Genomic DNA, 21,189 nt, shown 5'->3' with positions numbered 1-21,189 from the left:
CTGCATAGGTTGTGCGTTTCGTGGATCTCAATTTATTATTAATGGCCTTCTCGGGGCAACATGTCATTTCTGGAAGTCATGTAGCACTCACCAACTACTGGGTGAGCAGGCCTGAGTGTGCTGTTGTGCTAACAGCGCGGCTGATAAAGGCACACTATGTTCCGTCTGCCGACATGGCTGCCTCAGAGTTTGTGGTCGCTGATGTCGGCTCTTGCACCTAGCTTTATGTATTCCTTTTACACATTCTTTAGACATTTTCCATATTCAAGATGTCTTCGAGCGTAGCCTTCCGCGGTGTCAGATTTGCCAAAGCAGTGCATTTATTTACATCGACATCTACAGCCACAGATCATTGTTAATTACACGAGACAGCACGTGTGTTGTTTTATTCGGCGCCGTTTTTGTAATCATGCTTAACCAACTAGCCCACCAACACATGCTCAGTTAGATCATTGTTAGTTTAGAATATTGTAGAAACAGTGCATTGCTGATGTGAAATAATGTCAAAACTTGGCAAAACTTGCATATCTGTGCACATGAGCCGCTTTGTTCAACCCTGGGACGAGTCAATTTGAGCAGCTGACCCACTTGAACAACAGTATTTGTGATCCAGACCCATATATTACATTCATTATAAAATATAAGAATGCCAAATAAACGGACACACACAAGAGAAGAGAACGGGACAGGGCACCCTGTCCCATTCCCTTTTCTTGTGTGTGTCCGTTTATTTGGCCTATTTATATTTTATAATGAACAGCTACCGACTAGCCCAACAAGAAGTGCTTTTAAGCCATATATTACGGGCTGTTATTACTGTTTCTCGCTTTTCTTTAACTTCATCGTACTTACAGTTCGTGCGTTCCATAAAGTATTTAGAGAAACTATGCTTGGCATAAGCACTCATTCATAGGCCATGTAGTTCGCTCACGAAAATGCGGATTAAAATTCAATTATCGGTTTTTAAGTGCCAAAACCACTTTCTGATTATGAGGCACACCGTAGTGGAGGACTCTGGAAATTTGTACCACCTGGGGTTCTTCAATGTGCACCTAAATCTAAGTACACGGCTCTTTCTGTATTTCGCCCCCATCGAAATGCGGCCGCCATGGCCAGGATTCAATCCCATGACCTCGTGCTTAGCAGCCCGACATCACAGCCACTAAGCAACCATGCATGTAAAACATTCTGGCAGTGGTGCGACTGAAAATGCAGATGCCATCGATGACACCGTTGGTAACTGAGTGAGGCGGTTGTTTATGCTGCTGTACCAAATAAACTGTCTCATGTTTCGCATTTGATGCCAAGGTAAAGAGTGCTTTTCCGAAATTAAGAAATGTGTCAGCATAACAATGTGTACAGACCCACCTATGTACGTCGCGAATGCAACTGGCACTTTCTGGCAACGGAAACGTACAGATATTGTCACAGCACCGTGTCACCACTTGCCGCTTGTTGTGTATGTGCCGTGCAAAGAGTAGTTGATATCAAATCGCCGTATGGTCACAAGTGAACTATGAGAGTAGTTCACTTCATCCTAACTGCTTATGTTTACGTTCAGGTCCACCTTCTTCATCCTAACTGCTTATGTTTAAGTTCAGCTCCACCAGTAGCGGGTGGACCTGAACGCAGCCAGGCCTAACCCAACCTTCGTTAAACAGGGTTAACACTGGCTCAAACTTCATGTGCACAGCTTGAAAGGTCTGAAGCTTGTGCATTCCAACTTTAAAGCCACGTTTTGACATTTTGAGTATGAATAATCACATATACAAGTGAAGGGCCAATGGTTATCACATTAACATCAACATTAACGCATTAACAATTCGACGGCTGATCGCCTGGGTTTCAGTCGAACGATTATGGTTGGCACAAAGATTTTGTTGGTGCCGTCGACAAGAAAGCCCATCACGCTACGACAACTCATGCTCGTCGATTGCGTTGTTGTCAGTCTGTTATGATAAAATGATCTCAGCGACACACTGCACTGAAAATTTGGTCCGTTAGCATCAGCATCTTGTCGGTCTCATATCAACCCAGTGTTACCGCGCTATACAGCAAAACAAGGCCGATGCTGCAAGAAGACTTCGGTAGCAACATGACGTTTTTGAAGTGTTGCCCATGTGTAATGCAGGGGCTTTTCGATAAACTCGTTAGCCATCAATGCAAGGTTGTAACTACGTAGTTCATGGTGCTGTCTGGAAGAAGCCCTGGCCACTTTATGTTTTAAAGTGGAGTTCCAGTCTTACCTACGCACGTTTTCAGCAGTGCACAGACTTAGATCGAGCTACCAGTGGGGTTCCAACGCGGCACACAGGTAGAGCGTTTGCTGCAGTGTGTGTCCGGACACATAATTTTTTCAGGGGACTTGCCCCTGATTTCAGGCCGTGCACATGTCCGCACATGTGCACATGTGTCACATGTCAGGCACATGTCAGGCCGCACATGTGCGGCCGTGCACATGTCCCTTCAAAAACATTTCATGACTAATCCGCTAGGGCAGGGCGCATGCGCCATCGCGCTGTGAAAAAGGTGGATTGTCATGGGACACAGCATGTGTTTCTTAATTATACACACATGCACCCACCGTCTCCTGTCACAGTACGAGCAGCGATATACCTAATAAGTGTACTGGCAAGCCTTCAGAGCCATTCCGGATGTGCCTGTGGTGATTTAAGCCCTTGGAGGCAGTAAAAGGCATGCATTCAATTTTTTCGGACTGCCTGATTTTTTTAACGATTTCGCGGCCCCTAGGGAGCCCTGAAAAATCAAGACCTTGACTGTATATTACACATATCTCAAGAATGCAACTTCCCTTTTGCAAATCTTTCAACTTTTAATAACTATGCATAATGAAAACCAACTCATACCAGCTCACCCAGCTTACTGTGCATCTATAATAACTATGATTATAAAGAAACATTAGCTAATGTTGTAGAGTAAGCACATGTTTAGCTCACCGTCTTGTTTCTAGTTGATTTCCTGCATTCTATGTAATCCCTTTAATGGTGTCTTTGGCACTGAAGGTATAATAAATGCCTTAAAATATTTATTTATTTATTTATTTATTTATTTTTTGCAATACCCTCATGGCCCTGCGGGCATTATTGAGGGGAGTGGAACAAGACATACAATAACACAGATAACAAGAAATGTAAATACATTCATGGGTCATAGCATTACATATCATTACATTATACCATAGCATTGCATACATAGCCTTACATAGCTCACTGCACTGAGTTTTACAGATTTCACAGATTTCAGCCATTGTGCACATCCATGGAAAGCTAAAAAAATGAGAAGAGAAAACAAGAACTAACAAGGTAAACTAGAAATCAGCAACACAGAGTTCGTGAGGGACCACAAAACGAAGGGCACACATGTCATGAAGAAGAAATGCAGACACTTTTTCTTAAAATGCTCAAGATCGTCGGCGAGTGCCACATCTGCTGGCAAGTGATTCTACTCGGACAACGTAGTTGGAATGAAATAAGTTAAGCGAGCGGTAGTGTGACAAGGTGGAATGCCCACTTTGCGTGGATGGTCAATGCGCGATGAAACATAGGTGGGTGGAAGGAGCAAAGCGTTTTTCAAAACAGGATTCAGATTGTAGATCTAAAAAAAAAAGACAGAGTCGTGAAATTTTTCTACGCAATGAAAGTAATGGTAGTGACAAAGTGTTTTTCATTAGTGCGACACTTGATGTGCGGTCATAGTTGTGAAGGACAAAACGAGCAGCACGGTTCTGAACAGCTCCCAACACAGATATAAGTGACAGCTTGAGAGTCCCATATCGACGCGGCGTATTCAAGCTTTGAACGAACAAGTTTTTTATAACGAAGGAGTTTGACGGAAAAGGGCACACTAGAAAAGTTTCTTTTTATGTAACCGAGCATGCAGTTCACGTTTCCAGTAATGTAGGTGATATGCTGGTTCCAGGATAAATTTGATGTCAGATGTACACCGAGGTATTTATACGACGTAACCGGGGCTAACGAAGCATTGTTGCTGCTGTAAGAGGCTGGTGGTGAGACACCTTGATGTCAAAAGCGCATGGATTTGCATTTTGATGCATTTAAAACCATTTTTCATTTAGTACACTAGTCAGTAATACAATTAAGATCTGCTTGCAATAAGTGGACATCATTAGCTTTTAATTTCACGGTATAGTATGCAATCATCTGCAAATAGTTTGATAGAAGATTTTATATTGTAAGGCAGATCATTAATGCACACAAGGAATAACAAGGGTCCGAGTACCTATCCTTGTGGTACCCCAGACGTAACCGGCATTGAAGATGGTTGAAGACCGTTAACGTGGACAAACTGTGAGTGATTAGATAAAAAACAACGAATCCATGCTAAAACATTCGGGTTGATATGAAGATGAGCAAGCTTATACAACAGCAGACTATGGGACACTTTATCAAAAACCCTGCAAAAATCTAAGAAGATGACGTCGACCTGTGAACCTTCATCAAGAATGGAATAAATCTCGTTGTGAAAGATAATAACTGTTTCACAGGAAAACTGCTTCCTGAAACCATGTTGTGTAGGCGTGAAAAACGAAAATGAGTCAAGAAAATCAGATAATTGAGAAAATATTATATGCTCCATGATTTTACATGAAATGGAAGTTAATGATATGGGACCATAATTGAAGGGTGTATGCCTGCCGCCAGATTTATGGAGTGGAATCACTTTAGCCAGTTTCCATTCGTGCGGTATATCTCCTGTTTCAAGCGATTGCTCACATATCTTCAGTAAAAAAATTGCGGAGTACACTTTAGTATTCTTCAGGACTTTGGTGTTAATGTTATCAGGCCTGCAAAAAGAGGAGATTTTCAAATTGTTAATTATGTTGATAATTCCATCATAACTAAACCTGACAGGGTCCATTGGAAAGCTTATATGACATGCATAGTCTCTAACATGATTAATGTCAGTTACGGTACTTGAGAAAGCTGCACTAAAGGTCTCGTTAAGGATCTCAGTGACGTCAGTGCTTGAAATAGGGCTTGACTGAGGGTCAACGAGGAATATAAGTGACTGCTCTCATTTATTGACACTACTCCAAAATTTTTTCGGATTGCTTGTTAAAAACTTTCGCAACGTCACACGATTCCTTCAAAGACTTCTTGTAACTGGTAACAGTTTTTTTTAGTGCTGACCAGTGCTCATGCTTTCCAGAAGACTTAGCTTTGTGGAAAAGCCTCCTTTTTTTTTTGCCAGACATTTTAATGGGCGGTTGTACCATGGATAGTGGCAGTTAAAAGCTTTTTTCGAGGAATATACAAGTTGACCAATTCACAAAGCTTATTTCTGAAAAGTTGCCAATTGGTATTTACGGATCTTTCATTGAAGGTTGCCAGAAATTCGTCAAGGAAGTTTTCAAGTGTTTTATTGATTGCAGTGTAATTTCCTTTAGCATAATCATATATTACTTTTATATTGTTATGCGACGTTCGAGCAGGGAAGTTCAACATGACAGGTAATAAAGAATGATCGCTTATACCTGATAAATAGGTAATATTGGAAACAGCATCAGGGGCCATTGTTAGCAACAAGTCTAATACATTGGATGTTGAAGATGTGACCCTCGTAGGCTGTGTTATTACCTGAGTTAAACAAAAGTCGGAACAAAGATTTACAAAATTCGATGATTCTGATGAAGAGATGATAGTGGTATACGAAGTGCTAGACCATTTAATATTAAGTAAATTAAAATCACCAAATAAGAAAACAGGAATATTCTGAAATTTGGCACACACAGCGCTCAGCACGTCATGAACGTCGCTGGAAAAAACAATCCCAGTAGAGGACGAATGGTAGCATGCACATAATAGAAGTTTTTGATATTCAGTTGTGATCTGCACACAAAAACTCTAGTGTCATAGGAATATCAATGTGAAGGCTATCGAGATGATCAGAGACAGCGACCAGAACACCGCCACCACGTGTGACTGCGTGATCACAGCGAAATATGGAATACTGCTTTTGGGTAGCGAAGATTTCCGTGCTTCTAACAGAATCATTCAGCCATGTTTACGTTAGGACAATAATGTCAACCGATGTGGTATCGGTGGTACAGGAAAGGTCATCGCGATTGCGAACAACCCTGCGTATATTTGTGAACAGCAATGAAATTCGAGAGATCGGCTGCGCACGCGGACGAAGGCGCCCAGTCAGTTATCTCGAATCATCAGAACCACCTGCGGCACTGGGATCAACACGTGAAGTAGTAGCACACACGCTAGTTTGTTCACAAACGCTGTCACTTTCAGCACAATAGGTATAGCATTTCTTGTTTAAGAATAACCTTACGTGCCTCGGTTTGAAGCGCGTGTTAGGCGCCATTGCCTTCGCAAATTCCACCAGTTTTTTTCTGGCATGTCTTGTAGATGGACTAAAATCTTCAGACATAGAAACATCTGAATCTTTGAGTTTAGACTGAGCGTTTAATAGCATTTCCTTTGTTTTATAGTTGGAAAATTTCACCATTTTTGGCCGCCTTTTCGTAGACTCTGCAATGCCGATTTGGTAGGCCCGGGCGATATCGGTACTAGAAAGGGTAATTGACATTTTTTGCTGTATTATTAGAAGCTTGATGTGGGTGAGTTGGTTATGCATACTTGATGAAATGAGCGCTACGAATACGCGGACGAAAGAACACATGTACGACAGACAAGGCGCTACTTCCAACTAAATGTTTTTTGAAGAAACAGAACTTTAAATAGATGCACAATTGGGCCGTAAATAACAATGCGGGGGGCCATCTGGCGGAACACTGTAAACGTCACAATTGCCGTCCGTATCTTCGCGACACCAGGTTTCTGGCATGGTCTAGAGATAGACTAGAACGCGAGATATTGGAAGCCTTTTACATTGCTAAGGCCGAGGGCACGTGCATTAGTTCCCCTTCAGTGACGCTTACTGAAAAAGAGATAGCTTTTCTGAAGAGATAGGGAGGTGGTGATGTCACGTTGGGCCATTCATGGTTGCATCTATTTAAAGTTCTGTTTCTTCAAAAAAAACATTTAGTTGGAAGTAGCGCCTTGTCTGTCGTACATGTGTTCTTTCGTCCGCGTATTCGTAGCGCTCATTTCATCAAGTTTGCTGTATTATATTCACAATTTTTTCCTCTGACTGCAACCATGTTTCGGTGCTTTCGGTGCCTTCAGATATACCGAAAAATAAGAGGTTATCTCTACGGGATCTATCTTCCAGGTCGTTCATGCGGGCCCTTAATGAATAATTTTCTTTGGCTAGTCGTTCAGCAGTTAACTTGAGAGCATTAAGGTCCTGATGGACGGATTCAAAACCCGCAAGTTTGGTCTCAATATTCATAGGCCGGTTTGAAATATCAGTAACCTTTACATCTAGTTCCTCTTGACTGCATGTAATAGACTTAAATGAGTTCAATATTTCGACCTGCCCTTGTTCAATGTTTGTTGAGCGGGTTCTTAGATCCTCTAGAAGGGCAAGTATGGCACCCCTGTCAGATTTGGGTGTCGGGTTTTGAGGGCTGGTATGAGTGCTATGGCCAGGGCCAGGGTTTAATTCAACATCTCCGGACAAAAGCAATTTGAGCACACAATAACACTGGCATACATTTTCTAACAGCACTTGTGGGCAAGGGAGCATAACAAGGAATATATAATATGAATGCTTGGATGAGACTGGACTAACCTGAAGGATGAAAAAATGAAAGACATTGGTGAACCACATTGTATCGCTGCTCCCATGTCCACTGAAGGGTCATTAGATATAAACCTTTTTCAAGGTTGCTTAGCAATAAAAGACATCAAAACATCAATCTCAAACTTAGTAGTTACCACACAATGATAAAAATGCACACATACCTATGGCAAGCATCTCCTGGGTTGAATCAAGGCACTTGCCCTTTGCTGAAAAAAAAAAAAGTGGTGGTAGTTTTTAACACTAACAAAATCACAAATACTCTGCTATATTCTTGACGCTGGGCAACAATCGAAAGACACATTATGAAATTATTTTGTTTTTAGATAACACAATCTTGGCTCACCGAATGCCTTTGCAATGGCCACTGATTCTAGAATTGACAGCAAGGCTATGATGGGAATTCCCGCACCAAGCGTCTGCAACAGAAGAACCAAAGTCACTATTGGTCGTACTGCAAATAACAACATCAATGGCTATCGTGAAAGTGAAGCAGTGGTGCGTAGTTTCTACAACATACAAAGCTATGAATGCAGCATGAAGTTGGTTTCTCATAAGAAAACTTTAAAGCTGAAAGAATGTGGCAGTTTCGCTAAAATGGTGAAGCAAAAAGTGAATGTCTCGCATTGTGCTCAAACTCCTCGGACAGTGTTCCAACTATATGTGGGTGTGACATGGCATGACACAGCACACGGGGCACTGTTTGGTAGAAGAAAAAGCACCATGGTAGCTATTAGGTGTCTCACAATGCTGGCGTGATTGGGAGCATTGCCAGTGGCATTGTAGGCCATCTTGATGGTGCACAAGATCACACAGGTAAGAAACCATCGGGTTTAGCCAGTGCCCAGTGAAATTTTAGATAACATTTGATGTTTATTGTCCATTCCACTAAGGCATACACACATACATGCATACACACAGCAGCTCAGCTGGGACACCAGCACACTGGTACAGTAAAACTAAGATAACTGAATATTGGTATATTTGAGAATTTTGTTAATTCATAAAATTTGTGCAGTCCCATTATTTGCAATGCAAATTATACCGGAGCAGTTCAAAAGCCCGTGCTCACACGTTCAGATAATTCATAGTTTACAGCTGTGGCCTCAGAGAGCGCCCTGCTGTGGCATGCTTCCGACTTCACATATCTTGAATGTGATGTCAATAATATAGCAGCAATGACATGCTTCTGGCTCCTGTTTTGCTTCTTGCGCTTGTAGCATGTAAATGCACGGCCCTCGAGAACACACTCTGAGGGAACCGGCACTAGGGCTGCGATTTGGATACCGCCAATTGAAAATTCGTGGGCCCACAACGTTAATATGGGGACGGATTACCAGCAAAGCTGTTTAGGCTGCATGCACTATGAAAACTATACATCTTTTTTTGTACGGCTCCACACTATGCCGACACAAGCGCTGCCATGGTCACCGCACCTCCCATGCATCTGCCACAAGCACTACTGAAGCTGCACCGGCACCTCCAACGTGCGTAGTGTTATAACTACAGAAGCACAGGCAACATGCACAGGCACCATCGCCAAACTCTTTCCCCCTCTCATTATTTGTCAAACAGGATTTAAAACAAATAAAGCGCACAAAGGCCAGCTTGTTAGACTAATTGCACTTTCTTACCACGTTGCTATACATACTACAAAAACTATTCAGTTTAATCTAATGGAAGCAGACAGTTTGCGTCCGACACCTTCACTGTAGGTACGTCTACATCATCGGTCTCAGCTTCTGCAGAAGCGGCAAAACCACAGCACAGCCAACTGTAATGCTCGTGGCATTACCCCCCTTCCAGAAAGCATTGTCTCAATGCTTGAAATGCAAAACTGAGAAAAAAAAAGCACATACGCGGCAACACTGGTAAAGTTTGTGAAGAGGAAAGTGTCACACAAGTGGGATGAAGGCGAGTGGAAGTGAGAATGGCCTCGTCAATGTGAGTGGTACAGTTTCATCCTGGAAACATAGACAATATCCGCAGGCTGCATGCAACAAGATCGTCGACTTGTGTCTTCAGGGAGAACTTCATAGTTTACCTCGCTGAGGCGACAGAGGGCTCTGTAGGGGCCTGAGTAGTGGTGCAGTAACTTTTCCGACTGGCCGCGTTGGCGAATCGGCGTGCATACCCAAACTTGATCACCGGGTTGGTAGACAACCTCGTGATGGTGAGCGTTATACCTCTGGGAGTCTATGGATTGCTTATTCTGGATTTGCTCGCGTGCAAGTTTGCAAGCTGTGTCAACAAGCTGGGTAAATTCCTCCGCGTCAATGGTAATGTCATATTGTTCGGGGAGTAGCATGGTGTCCAGCATGGTGGTTGCTTCATGGCCGTGGAGCAAACGAAAAGGAGTGAACCCAGTAGTTTTTTGAACAGCAGTGTTGTATGCAATAGTAACATAAGGCAAAACATCGTCCCAGTGCTTGTCCTCGCTGTTGACATACATGGAAAGCATGTCAACGATCGTCTTATTTAACCTCTCCGTAAGACTGTCTGAGGATGGGATACAGTGGCTTGGCGATGAGCTGTACCACTAAGCATCATGATGTCTTGCATCATCTAAGCTGTGGAAGCTGTACCCCGATCTGTAATGACTACTGCTGGTGCACCATGCCGGAGGACTATGTTGTGGATAAAAAAGTGCACAACGTCACAGACAGTGGCTCGCTCGAAGGCTCCATTTTCACAGTATCGCGTCAGGTAATCAGTCACAATCACGATGCAGCAGTTACCAGCAAAAGACTTGGGGAAGCGCCTGAGCAAGTACATGCTGATTTGTTGAAATAGTTGTGTTTGTGGTGTAACAGGCTTCAGGAAACCAGCTGGGCGCTGAGGTGGACTCTTTCGGTGCTGGCAGTCGCGGCAAGTTTTCACATAATGCTCGACTTCCTCGGCAAGCTTAGGCCAGTAGCAGCGTTGTCGAATTCGGGCCATGGTACGCACAAATCCCAAATGGCCTGAAGAGGGCTCATTGTGGCAGGCGGACAGAATATCGGCACGCAGCGCGGATGGAACCACAAGGAGATGTTCAGTTGCTGATGGGTAGAAATTCTTTTTATACAAGACATTGTTGCGGATACAGAACGAAGATGGTGAACACGTGAATATCTGTGGAGGATGCGAACTTCGGCCTTTAAGATAGTCGATAAGCTGCCCGATCTCTAAATCGTCTCGCTGTTGCCGAGCCTAGTCAGATATACTGACAGCACAAAGGAAATGACTGTCATCATCAGCATCACTTGACACCGTTGCAAGTGGAGTGCAGGAAAGACAGTCAGCATCAGTGTGCCTCTGGCCAGACTTGTAGACGATTGCTACATCAAATTCTTGAAGACAAAGGCTACACCTGGCAAGAAGTCTTGAAGGGTCTTTGAGATTGGCTAGCCAACAAAGGGCATGATGGTTGGTAACCACTTTCAATGGATGACCGTATAGATATGGCTGAAACTTAGCTATTGCCCAGATGACAGCTAAGCATTCCTTTTCACTGGCAAAGTAGTTCGTTTCTGCAGAGGTCAAGGTGCGGCTAGCGTAAGCGATAGCACATTCAACGCCATCTTGCCACTGCAAGAAGACTGCACCAAGGCCGATGTTGCTAGCATCAGCGTGGAGTTCAGTGTCAGCATCTACATCAAAGTGCCCAAGTAAGGGTGGTGTCTGAAGGCGTTGCTGAAGCTCAGAGAAGGCGGCTCTCTGCTCTGGACCCCAAACAAACAGGATATCCTCCTTTGTTGGACGAGTGAGGGGTTATGCGATCTTGGAAAAATTCTCCACAAAGCTTCTGTAGTACGAGCAGAGGCGCATGTCACATTTGTTGGCTGTTGGTGGACATTATTATATTTCGTGCAAGGAGTAAAGTAGTTACACGGTTAAGCCCTATTGTATATGAAGGTCTGAACATAGCTGTAGTAAACGAACACAAGATACTCGGCGTTACGTTTTCCACTCACCTTAGTTGGAACTCGCATGTGGAAGAACTATGTAGGAAACTGTCATCAACTACTGGAGCATTATCACGATGTCAACGCTTACTCCCCTCAAAGGTAAAACTTCAAGTGTATTACGCACTGTTCGCATCCTATATTAACTACTGTAGTCTAGTCTGGGCTACCACAACTAAACGGAACTTAAATAAAATCTTGCTTTTACAAAAAAAGATTCTTCGCCATGTTGCAAACATTTCCAACCTGGCTTCAACTGAAACGGTGTTTCAGGAATATGGCATCATACGGGTACAGCACTTATACAAATTTCGGATTTTGCGATCCTTCTTCTTTTCAAACACTTATAAAGAATTCCTTGTAACTATATCAAACCTAACACCTAACTACCCTAATAGGCTTACACGACATACCTTAATATGGTCTGTTCCTCGTTACCGGACCACCTACAACTCACAGGCACTCCACTTCAATTTACCATCTATTCTAAACGAATTTCCTGAACTAACTACTGCTAGACAACGGCAGCTATGTCAGTTCTTCACATCAATGTTGTAAATAGAGGTCGCATAGTTATCTTTGGAATGCCGTGCATGTGTCTTGTTTACGTGGCTTTTGCCCATCCTGTACTTATTGCATTTTTTTTTTTGGTCCTGTCATCGTTGCGCGATGTCTGTTATCAGTGCTATTTTACTCTTTATTGTTTGTGAAACCTGTTAAATAAACAGAATTTTATTTTTATTTACATTTTTTTCTTTTTTTCCTTGTACAGTCAAAAGTCTTTAAACGATGATGTTTATTTTATGCTGTATAAAACAATTGATGTGAACCCTGCTGTAACTCTGTATGTTAACTTCAAGTGAGCCTTACGTAAACTTGTTTCAGTATTGCTCACATGTTATAATTATGATTTAATATGCATATATGTGCTGTGAACGTCGGATGCTGCCAATGTAAGGGTCTTCAGGGACTCAGTCAAGCTGCCTAGAGCAGCTTTTAGCCCTGAAGACTTTCCAGAATTTTCTGGTGAAATAAACTTTGATTGATTGATTGATTGATGCAGCAACAGCCATACCCTTTACTGGGTCTAGCCAAACACCTTCATTACTAACAACGTGAGGAACTTCAGTTCCCAATTACCAAAATGGCATTTCTCAGGTTTTAATGACAGGCTTTCAGATCGAATTGCAAGGAACACGGACTGAAGTTGCTGCAAGTGTCGTTCAAATGTTCTGAGAAAAAACAATGACGCCGTCTAAATAGACGAGACATGATTCCCACATAAGACCTGACAGCACGGTGTCCATCATCATTTGAAAGGTCGCAGGAGCTGAGCATAATCCGAAGGGCAGCACCTTAAATTCGTACAGGCCGTCAGGAGTTATGAAAGCAGTCTTTTCGCGATCTCGTTCATCAACTTGTATCTGCCAGTATTCGCTGTGCAAATATATTGAGGAGAAGTATTGGGCATGTCGAAGATGGTCTAGAGAGTCATCTATGCAGGGAAGAGGGTAGAAATCTTTTTTCGTCACCCTGTTTAGCTTGTGGTAATCCACACAAAACCGAAGAGTGCCATCCTTCTTGATGACAAGTACAATGGGCGACGCTTATGGGCTGGTTGAGGGTTGAATTACATCGTAGTCTAGCATTTGCTTCACTTGACACTGAATCGCGTCTTGCTCCTTTTTTTACTTGCGGTAGGCGTGCTGATGTACAGGATGTTCAGTTGGGTCCGTTATAATACCATGCTTCGTGATAGAGGTCTGTGCTACTTTTGACATGGATGCGAAACAATCACTTAACATGCACAAAATACTTCATATTCGCTCTTTCTGTGTAGTTGACAGCTCAGGATTTGCATCGACTGTACTGACAACCACAGTGTGACTCTTAGTGATTGCAGAAAGCTCAGCAGGCGTAGGATCTAGTGCATCCCTAATATCTTCAAAGAGAGCAATAACCGTTCACTTTGCCAGGCGTTGGTACTCGCCGCTGAAGTTCGTCACTAAAAGCTTAATCATTTGGCAGTTCAGTTGAATAATGCCGCGGGTGACATAGACTTGCCGAGCCAAGAGCACCGACAGGTTTCCTTAAGTGATGCTGCTACTATTATGGTCGTAGTCATTTTCAACAGTTATGAACATACTAGTTCGTGGCGGGAGTGTCACAGTGTCATCAATAAAACATAGTGCAATAAAACGTAGTGTAGTGGAAAGTCATCCATCTCAAGGATGACTTTCCGAAAGCACTGGCGCAACACGATAAGTTGACTGACGATTTGGAGCCTGGCAGTGCAACTCCCAATCGGCATCAAGCGATGACCATCTGTTGTCCGAAGGCTTGGTCTGTGCCATGGCAGTGTGACTTTTCTCAGTTCAGCAGCTAATTTGGCATTCATAACAGAGTAATCAGCGCCAGTGTCCATGGAGGCAGTGACCGAGTAGTTGCCGACTTGAACGGGGATGTCTGGGGAAACATTTTTGTACTCAATGGCATGCGGCGGTGAAAGGGAAGTGTTGGCGGGGAGGAGGATGTTTTATAGACCTGTCAACAGCGGCCCCACCCCCGGAGGTCGCTGCTCCTAGTTTCCCCGGCGTGGGCTTGGGGCCCTAATGGATCTGCCCCCAATGCCACGAGCGAATAGCAAGTGTTGGCCAGGTGATATAGAACGTCGAGGAGATGGAGAGCGGGACTGGCGCCGTGGAGGAGTTGGGGACTGCTGGCTAGCCAAGCACTTCACAACAGCTCGGGGATGCTCACGACATCACGAGGTCGATGTGCATTTGGGCAAAACCCACGAAGGTCGATCTGGCGATATGTGCAGTCGCCGCATAGGTGACCTGCTTCACCGCAATGGTAGCAGAGTGGCCAATTGTCTGGAGTGCGCCAAGCACTGGATGTCCGCACATTTAGACTTGGGTTAGCGGAAGGCAGAGGGTTCGAAAAGTAGTGAGGGCTCGAGAGGTGCTGTGCTATTTATTGCATGGGTGGGTGGGACGGATAGCCGATTGCTGGCATAGGAGATCTTAAGGATTCAGCCTACGTCAGGAGAGGGGCTGCGACTGGTGACACGACCAACGGTTGTACCAGCTTCCTGACCTCTTCGTGAACTACATCACTTTAGAGCAGTCACGTGGGATTAAGGAGACATTGCATGAACTTGTTGCAGCTCCTCACGTAAAATAATGCACATGAGCTCCCTTAGGGTTGTCAAATCAGGGGTGGCCATGGACAACGAGAGCGATGTGAAGTTGCTTGGGTGCTCGTACTGCAACGACCACTGCCGCAGCATATGCTCCATCGCTGTTAAATCATTGAGGAATTTGGCTATGGTACCTGGTGGGTTGTGCACTAGACCTGTGAACAACTGCTCTTTCACGCCCCGCATCAACAAGCACACTTTCTTTTCTTCTGTCATTCTGGAATCAGCGAGCCGGAACAGCCATGACATGTACATCCTCAACGAACACGGCAACACTCTCATTTGATCTTTAATTCGTGGAATTCAGAGCACGTTCTGCTTGCTTCTTCTGATCTGAACTTCTATAGGTAATGTGCAGCTGGCTATGAAATTCTTGCCAGGTCGCCAAATTAGCTTCATTGTTTTCGAACCTGATGCACGCTGAATCCTCGAGAGCGAAGTAGACATACTGGAGCTTCCGGTGGTCGTCCCATTCAGTGATGATGAAACTCGATTGTAGTGGTCCAGCCAGTCCTCAACACCCTTGAACACGTCACCGTGAAACGACCTTGGAGTTCGCGGTGTGTTGAAAATTCCCGAAGCAGGCAGAGTGGTGGTCTCTGCAGTCTGGCTACTAGTTGAACTGGTTGTCATGGTTGTACACTTTACTGAGCGAGGGTGCAGTTCTGGTGGTAGTCCTAGTTGTCGCAGGCTGTGCCGAAGGTCGGCATTGATGGTGTCGCGATCTAAGTTGGGAGCTTCCTGTTGGTCACAGTGCATGTAACAGTTTACCCAGCACCTCCACCAGTCACGTTACTATATATATATATGACAAAAACTATTAAGTTTAATCTAATCGAAGCAGACAGTTCTCGTCCAACACCCTCACTGAGAGTGCGTCTTCGTCGGCCTCGGCTTCTGCAGTGGCAAACCCACTACACAGCCAACCGGAAATGCTCGTCGCTATATATATATATCAAAGTGCAATTAGTCCACTCCGACGAAGGCCGATCCTCCGGCCGAAACCTCAGTAAAGATATATGGCATAGCGTTTGCCTTTTTTCTCTTTTTTTAATGCTGTGTGTGTGTGTGTGTGTGTGTGTGTGTGTGTGTGTGTGTGTGAGACAAGCTTGCACTCGTCAAAAGTGTCAACGGGCAGTAGGAGACCTGTCGCGAGTGTGCTGGCATGGCGTCTCTGGCAATGCGCTACTCACTGGGTCTGTGTCTGCTCCATCTCTCGCTGACCATCGCCATTGCAAGGGAGGAACACCGCAAGATCCACACACCCAAGCTGTTGAGTGATAAACCACACTACAAAGAGGACCCAGAAGGTGTCAAGTCTGAGCACAACCCTGAGTATGACCAGGATGCCTTTCTTGGGGATAAGATGGCCAAGACCTTTGATCAGCTCTTGCAAGCCGAGAGCAAGGCACGGCTGCTGAAGATTGTTGACAAGATTGAGAAAGACAATGATGGGTATGTGATGCAGCGTGAGCTAGAGTGGATCCAGCACACACAGAAGCACTACATTCGTGATGACGTCGACAAGCAGTGAAGGTGTACAATCCCCAGAAGAGCAGCCGCATCAGCTGGGAGGAGTACCGTAACATTACACATGGAGCCGAACGAAGCAATGCTAATGACTCGGACTCAGATGGGGGCGCCATGAGCTTCCAGGACATGGTGCATCAGGACAAGCGGCGCTGGGACCGTGCCGACAAGGACGGTGATGGCCACCTTACCAAGGATGAGTTTGGCAATTTCTTGCATCCAGAGGAGAGTGAGGACACGAAGGATGTCGTCATTGAAGAGACCATGGAAGACATCGATAAGGACAAGGACAGCAAGATCTCCCTCAAAGAGTACATTGGTGACATGTACGAAGGTGCAGCCGAAGGTGAAGTGGAGCCAGACTGGGTTCAGAATGAGAAGGACCGAGCTCAAGAACTACCGCTACAAGGAAAAGGATGGGTTCATGGGCCCCGACGAGGTGTGCGACTGGGTCATGCCCGCCGACTACGACAACAATGTCTCAGAGTCAGATCACAGAGTCGTGCCCCTTGATTCATGAGGCAGACAAAGACCACGATGGCAAGCTTACCAGAAACGAGATTGACAAGTATGATGTCTTTGTGGGAAGCCAGGCAACAGACTATGGTGAGGTGCTGACCCAACAGGATGAGTTCCGAGCATTGACAAACTTGCGTGCAACTTGTTGCCAGTCCTGGACTTTGTTGACTGCATGGGCATCACATCTACGTCTTGGATGCACCGGCCATTACGTCTGGCATTCACCCGTTATCTCCACTGTGTTTGTTTCTTTCTTGCTCGTATGTTGACACTGAGCAAGTCTGTGCTGTCACATTCACTCATTATCTTGACCGTGTTTCTTGTTGCCTGTGGTGTTTCTGACTTTCAGTGCTTGTATTCCCATCTTTTTTTTGCCTTGTGAATATACTAGTTCTGGTTGTAGCTCTGTCAAATTTATGCAATGCTTGTTTTCCTGTTAGAGAAACTGACTCCTGTGACCTCGTGGGAAACTACCCTGTTCCTGAAATGTCAAGCCCTATGCGTATTTTTTTCTTTATATTCAAAAGTCTGTTGCAAGTCTGCACCAACTTTGGATGTTCAACAGCACACTCAGAAGCACTTGGACCTTGTAAGAAAATGCACTGTAAGGGTTAAACAGGGAAATCCTGCTCGTGATGGTGGCACATTAAGAACTGTGGTCACATCTTTCATTATATTTTCCAGATTCTTTCGCCACAATTTAGGACTACTTCTGTATCCTTATATACATATATAAAGGCTTAGTTTTCCTACTGTGAGGGCCTACTTGCGACCCCACAACACTCGTTTGACATGCAAACAGCTAAATTTCTACATCGATTCATCATGTTCATTGCATGCTTGTTTTTCATATGACGTTAGGATGGATAGTTGGGCGTGTTGGTTAAGCATGATCTGAACTGAAGGCGCTAAAATGACAGAGGACAAAGAAGAAACACACACACACACACAGGGTGCCCTGTATGTGTGTGTGTTTCTTCTTTGTCCTCTGTCAATTTAGCGCCTTCAGTTCAGATTATGCTTAACCAACACGCCCAACCTGTGTGTGTGTCTGTTTCTTCTTTGTCCTCCGTCATTTTAGCGCCTTCACTTCAGATCATGTTTTTCACAGTTTCGTTGTGTTGTGACTGTGGCCGATTATACATCGAAATTTATATTGCACCAGAGCTGGCAGTTAGTGCTCTGTGTGACTTCACAAGTGCCGCTTTCCCGCGCAAGCAAAGGGAAAGTGGGGGGGGAGGGGGGGGCGATCTCGCGGTAATGCAATTAAGCGCGTGCCAGGGGGCAGAGTGGGGGTAAGTTGGAGCACGTCTCGGCCGTGGCTGCGCATGGCTGTAAGCGGGGCTGAGTGCGTACACAGCCGCGCACCCTGCTTTAGAGGTTGTGGGGATGCGCGACCCTCGCGCCTCCCCTGATGTTTTTCCCGCATAGCGCGTCTCCTGTAGTGCGGCTTCGCCGCACACGCGGCGGTCGGAATGGTACAGGCGCAGTGCGACAGATGGCGCGAGCGTCGCGCCGCTGCGCGGTTACGTGGGTTCGGGAAAGACAAGGCGCGCTCTCTTGGGTTCGAGACAGCAGGCCGCACGGACCTGCCGCGCGTGCAGCGCCCCTCTTTCCCGGCGGGTCGGCGCGCGGCGGGGGACGTCTCCCGCGAGCGTGCGGCGACCGATGCATCTGGGAGACCGCCTCGCGTGGCCGCCTTCGAACGCGCCACGATTCGCGTGACTATACACGCGAACGACCAGGCGTTGGGATCCAGCATGGGGCGAACATATTCGCTCGCGAGGACGCGGTGAGTCGGACTTCTAGATTTGTCGCGCGCCCATCGGCATGTTTTGTGGATAGCAGCTCGGCTAGCAGGCATTGATCTATGAAAGGTGCAATAAATGCCCTTGTGATTGTTTGCACGACTGTGTTGTCGTTCCTTTGTCCCAAGAGTACGGTGAGAGAATCCCACATCAGACCCCACATCTGGCGCCCAACGTGGGGCTCTTGGGGCATCGGACGATAATTTTAAGTGTTGCTTCGTTCGAGACCTTTGTTTGAACCGAAGCGTAGGCCTAGCGTGAATTTTGATCGCTAGCGTCGGCGGCGTGCTTTCTTGAGCGAGGTGACGGTGGCTGTAGTGTGTTTGAACATGTCAACATACTAAGCCTTTTCACAAGTGTTTTTTTTTTTTAATGGCATTCGTTGGTACGAGAGCCACGTGGTCTGCATCCTGGGACAGCGAGGCTGAGCGCCCGCGGAGCAGTGGCAAGCCTGAAGCGAGTGAGTACGGAAGCCTCGTGGGTGGTCCGAATTTCTTATGTAAATATCTTCTTCTATCTCTTTGACTCTGATGAAGTCGCGGCTCTGGGAGCCGGGTGGCCGCGGGCCACGGGTGCCACGACGGCCTGGCACCGGGCGCTCCGACACCGTCTGGGACGGTGGGCGCCGTCAACTCGGATGCTCTGTGCACCGAGCGGAGTAGGACCACCTCACAGAGCTGACGTCTCCTCGCGGCTGCCTGTGTTGCGCCCATTTTGGGTGTTGTTTGTTGGATGTCGGTTGTTGTCAGAGTAGCGACGCTTTAGGCCTAAGGCTTTACGAAGCTGCCTGTCGCACGTGGATGGACACAACCCGAAGTGGACCGTGGCGTTGAGGTGTTGCAAGTTGCTTCCCTCATTCTATTTAGCCTCGCACGAATTGAAATTACTCGTTCGACTCAAGGAAGCGAGCTTCGTTCACGTGAACTTAGCATTTGAGTAGCTGCCCGATCTTTTGCTAGCCGAGTTGAACATCGTACCACGTGGGCGATACGCATGCAGAATTCCTCTCCCTTGCACTACTTTAGTGTTTGCCGAGTGTATTGAGTTTACGCAGCGTGATTGGAGTCACCCCTGGTTTGCCGTCACCTGCACATCGTCTGCGCTGCTGCCCCGGACTACGATCGAGCCACCCCGGGCGATGGTGATGCTGTGGCCAGTTCGGCGCGGCGACTTCGGCGGCCTCCTGTATCCAGCTCACAACCCTCGGCGGCGGACAAAAGAGCCGGCGGTCACCGACAGCTACTGCGGCTCCCGCCAGCAGGGCGAGTCGGCGCGAGCGACGCTTGCTCGTACCGACTACTGCGTCGTCGTCTCCGGAGACCTGGCCTGGAATCGTGCCGTCGAGTCTACAAAGCTGCTGCTGTGACCGGCGGACGCCAGCTGTGTACCCAGGGACAATGTCGGCTCGCATGTTATGGACAGCGTGTAGACATTTCTTCGGCGCGGCCATTGTTATATGTTCTATCTTGTTCGCGAAGCACGGGTTAATGTTAGACGGTGTCACATGTTTCGCCGGAATAAGAAGTGATTTAAGGTTGGGGGGATGTGGGGATGCGCGACCCTCGCGCCTCCCCTGATGTTTTTCCCGCATAGCGCGTCTCCTGTAGTGCGGCTTCGCCGCACCCGCGGCGGTCGGAATGGTACAGGCGCAGTGCGACAGATGGCGCGAGCGTCGCGCCGCTGCGCGGTTACGTGGGTTCGGGAAAGACAAGGCGCGCTCTCTTGGGTTCGAGACAGCAGGCCGCACGGACCTGCCGCGCGTGCAGCGCCCCTCTTTCCCGGCGGGTCGGCGCGCGGCGGGGGACGTCTCCCGCGAGCGCGCGGCGACCGATGCATCTGGGAGACCGCCTCGCGTGGCCGCCTTCGAACGCGCCACGATTCGCGTGACTATACACGCGAACGACCAGGCGTTGGGATCCAGCATGGGGCGAACATATTCGCTCGCGAGGACGCGGTGAGTCGGACTTCTAGATTTGTCGCGCGCCCATCGGCATGTTTTGTGGATAGCAACTCGGCTAGCAGGCATTGATCTATGAAAGGTGCAATAAATGCCCTTGTGATTGTTTGCACGACTGTGTTGTCGTTCCTTTGTCCCAAGAGTACGGTGGGAGAATCCCACATCAGACCCCACAAGGTAATCTGCCATGTGTGCAAAGAGACGACATGACGAGACAGAATGGTACAATGTAAGCTGTCTTACAGCGCATTTAGTATTGGAGGTCGCGTAATCTTGAGTTTCGGTAACCCATTGGAGTGAGAGGCAGACAAAGCATTCGCTCCCCACTGCCAGCGCTTTTTCTGATAGCATCCTTCTAGTGCGGGCAACGCTATCAGCGGTGGGAGCGTAGTGCAGGCGAAAGCTTGGCTGGCTTCGTTTAATTCGTACCACCGAGAAGATATCGTCGTCATACTTGGCATGAAACCGTATCATTCGTCACCGACTCCCAAATTTATCAAAATGAATTGTTTTTCTCACTTAAATTTT

The 21,189-nt window shown here is 46.5% G+C and overlaps 1 protein-coding gene and 1 pseudogene across 8 annotated transcripts in view; one reads left to right on the top strand and one right to left on the bottom strand.

Annotated features, from left to right (window-relative positions):
* Window positions 1–21,189, bottom strand: part of LOC139049193 (sodium-independent sulfate anion transporter-like) — a 492,963-nt gene that overhangs the window by 99,764 nt on the left and 372,010 nt on the right. For all 8 annotated transcript variants that reach the window (XM_070524550.1, XM_070524548.1, XM_070524556.1 and 5 more), the window contains exons 9-10: window positions 8,045–8,117; window positions 7,863–7,907 (exon numbers count right to left, since the gene is read on the bottom strand). In XM_070524550.1, the coding sequence (XP_070380651.1) occupies window positions 7,863–7,907; window positions 8,045–8,117 (118 nt within the window). The remainder of the gene's footprint in view (window positions 1–7,862; window positions 7,908–8,044; window positions 8,118–21,189) is intronic.
* On the top strand, window positions 16,013–17,165 carry LOC139048700 (calumenin-like; annotated as a pseudogene).

The sequence above is a fragment of the Dermacentor albipictus genome, chromosome 8, assembly GCF_038994185.2.
Source record: "Dermacentor albipictus isolate Rhodes 1998 colony chromosome 8, USDA_Dalb.pri_finalv2, whole genome shotgun sequence".
Lineage (NCBI taxonomy): Eukaryota > Metazoa > Arthropoda > Arachnida > Ixodida > Ixodidae > Dermacentor > Dermacentor albipictus.
Note: the sequence above shows the minus strand (reverse complement) of the source record. Positions and strands in the feature narration are given on the sequence as shown.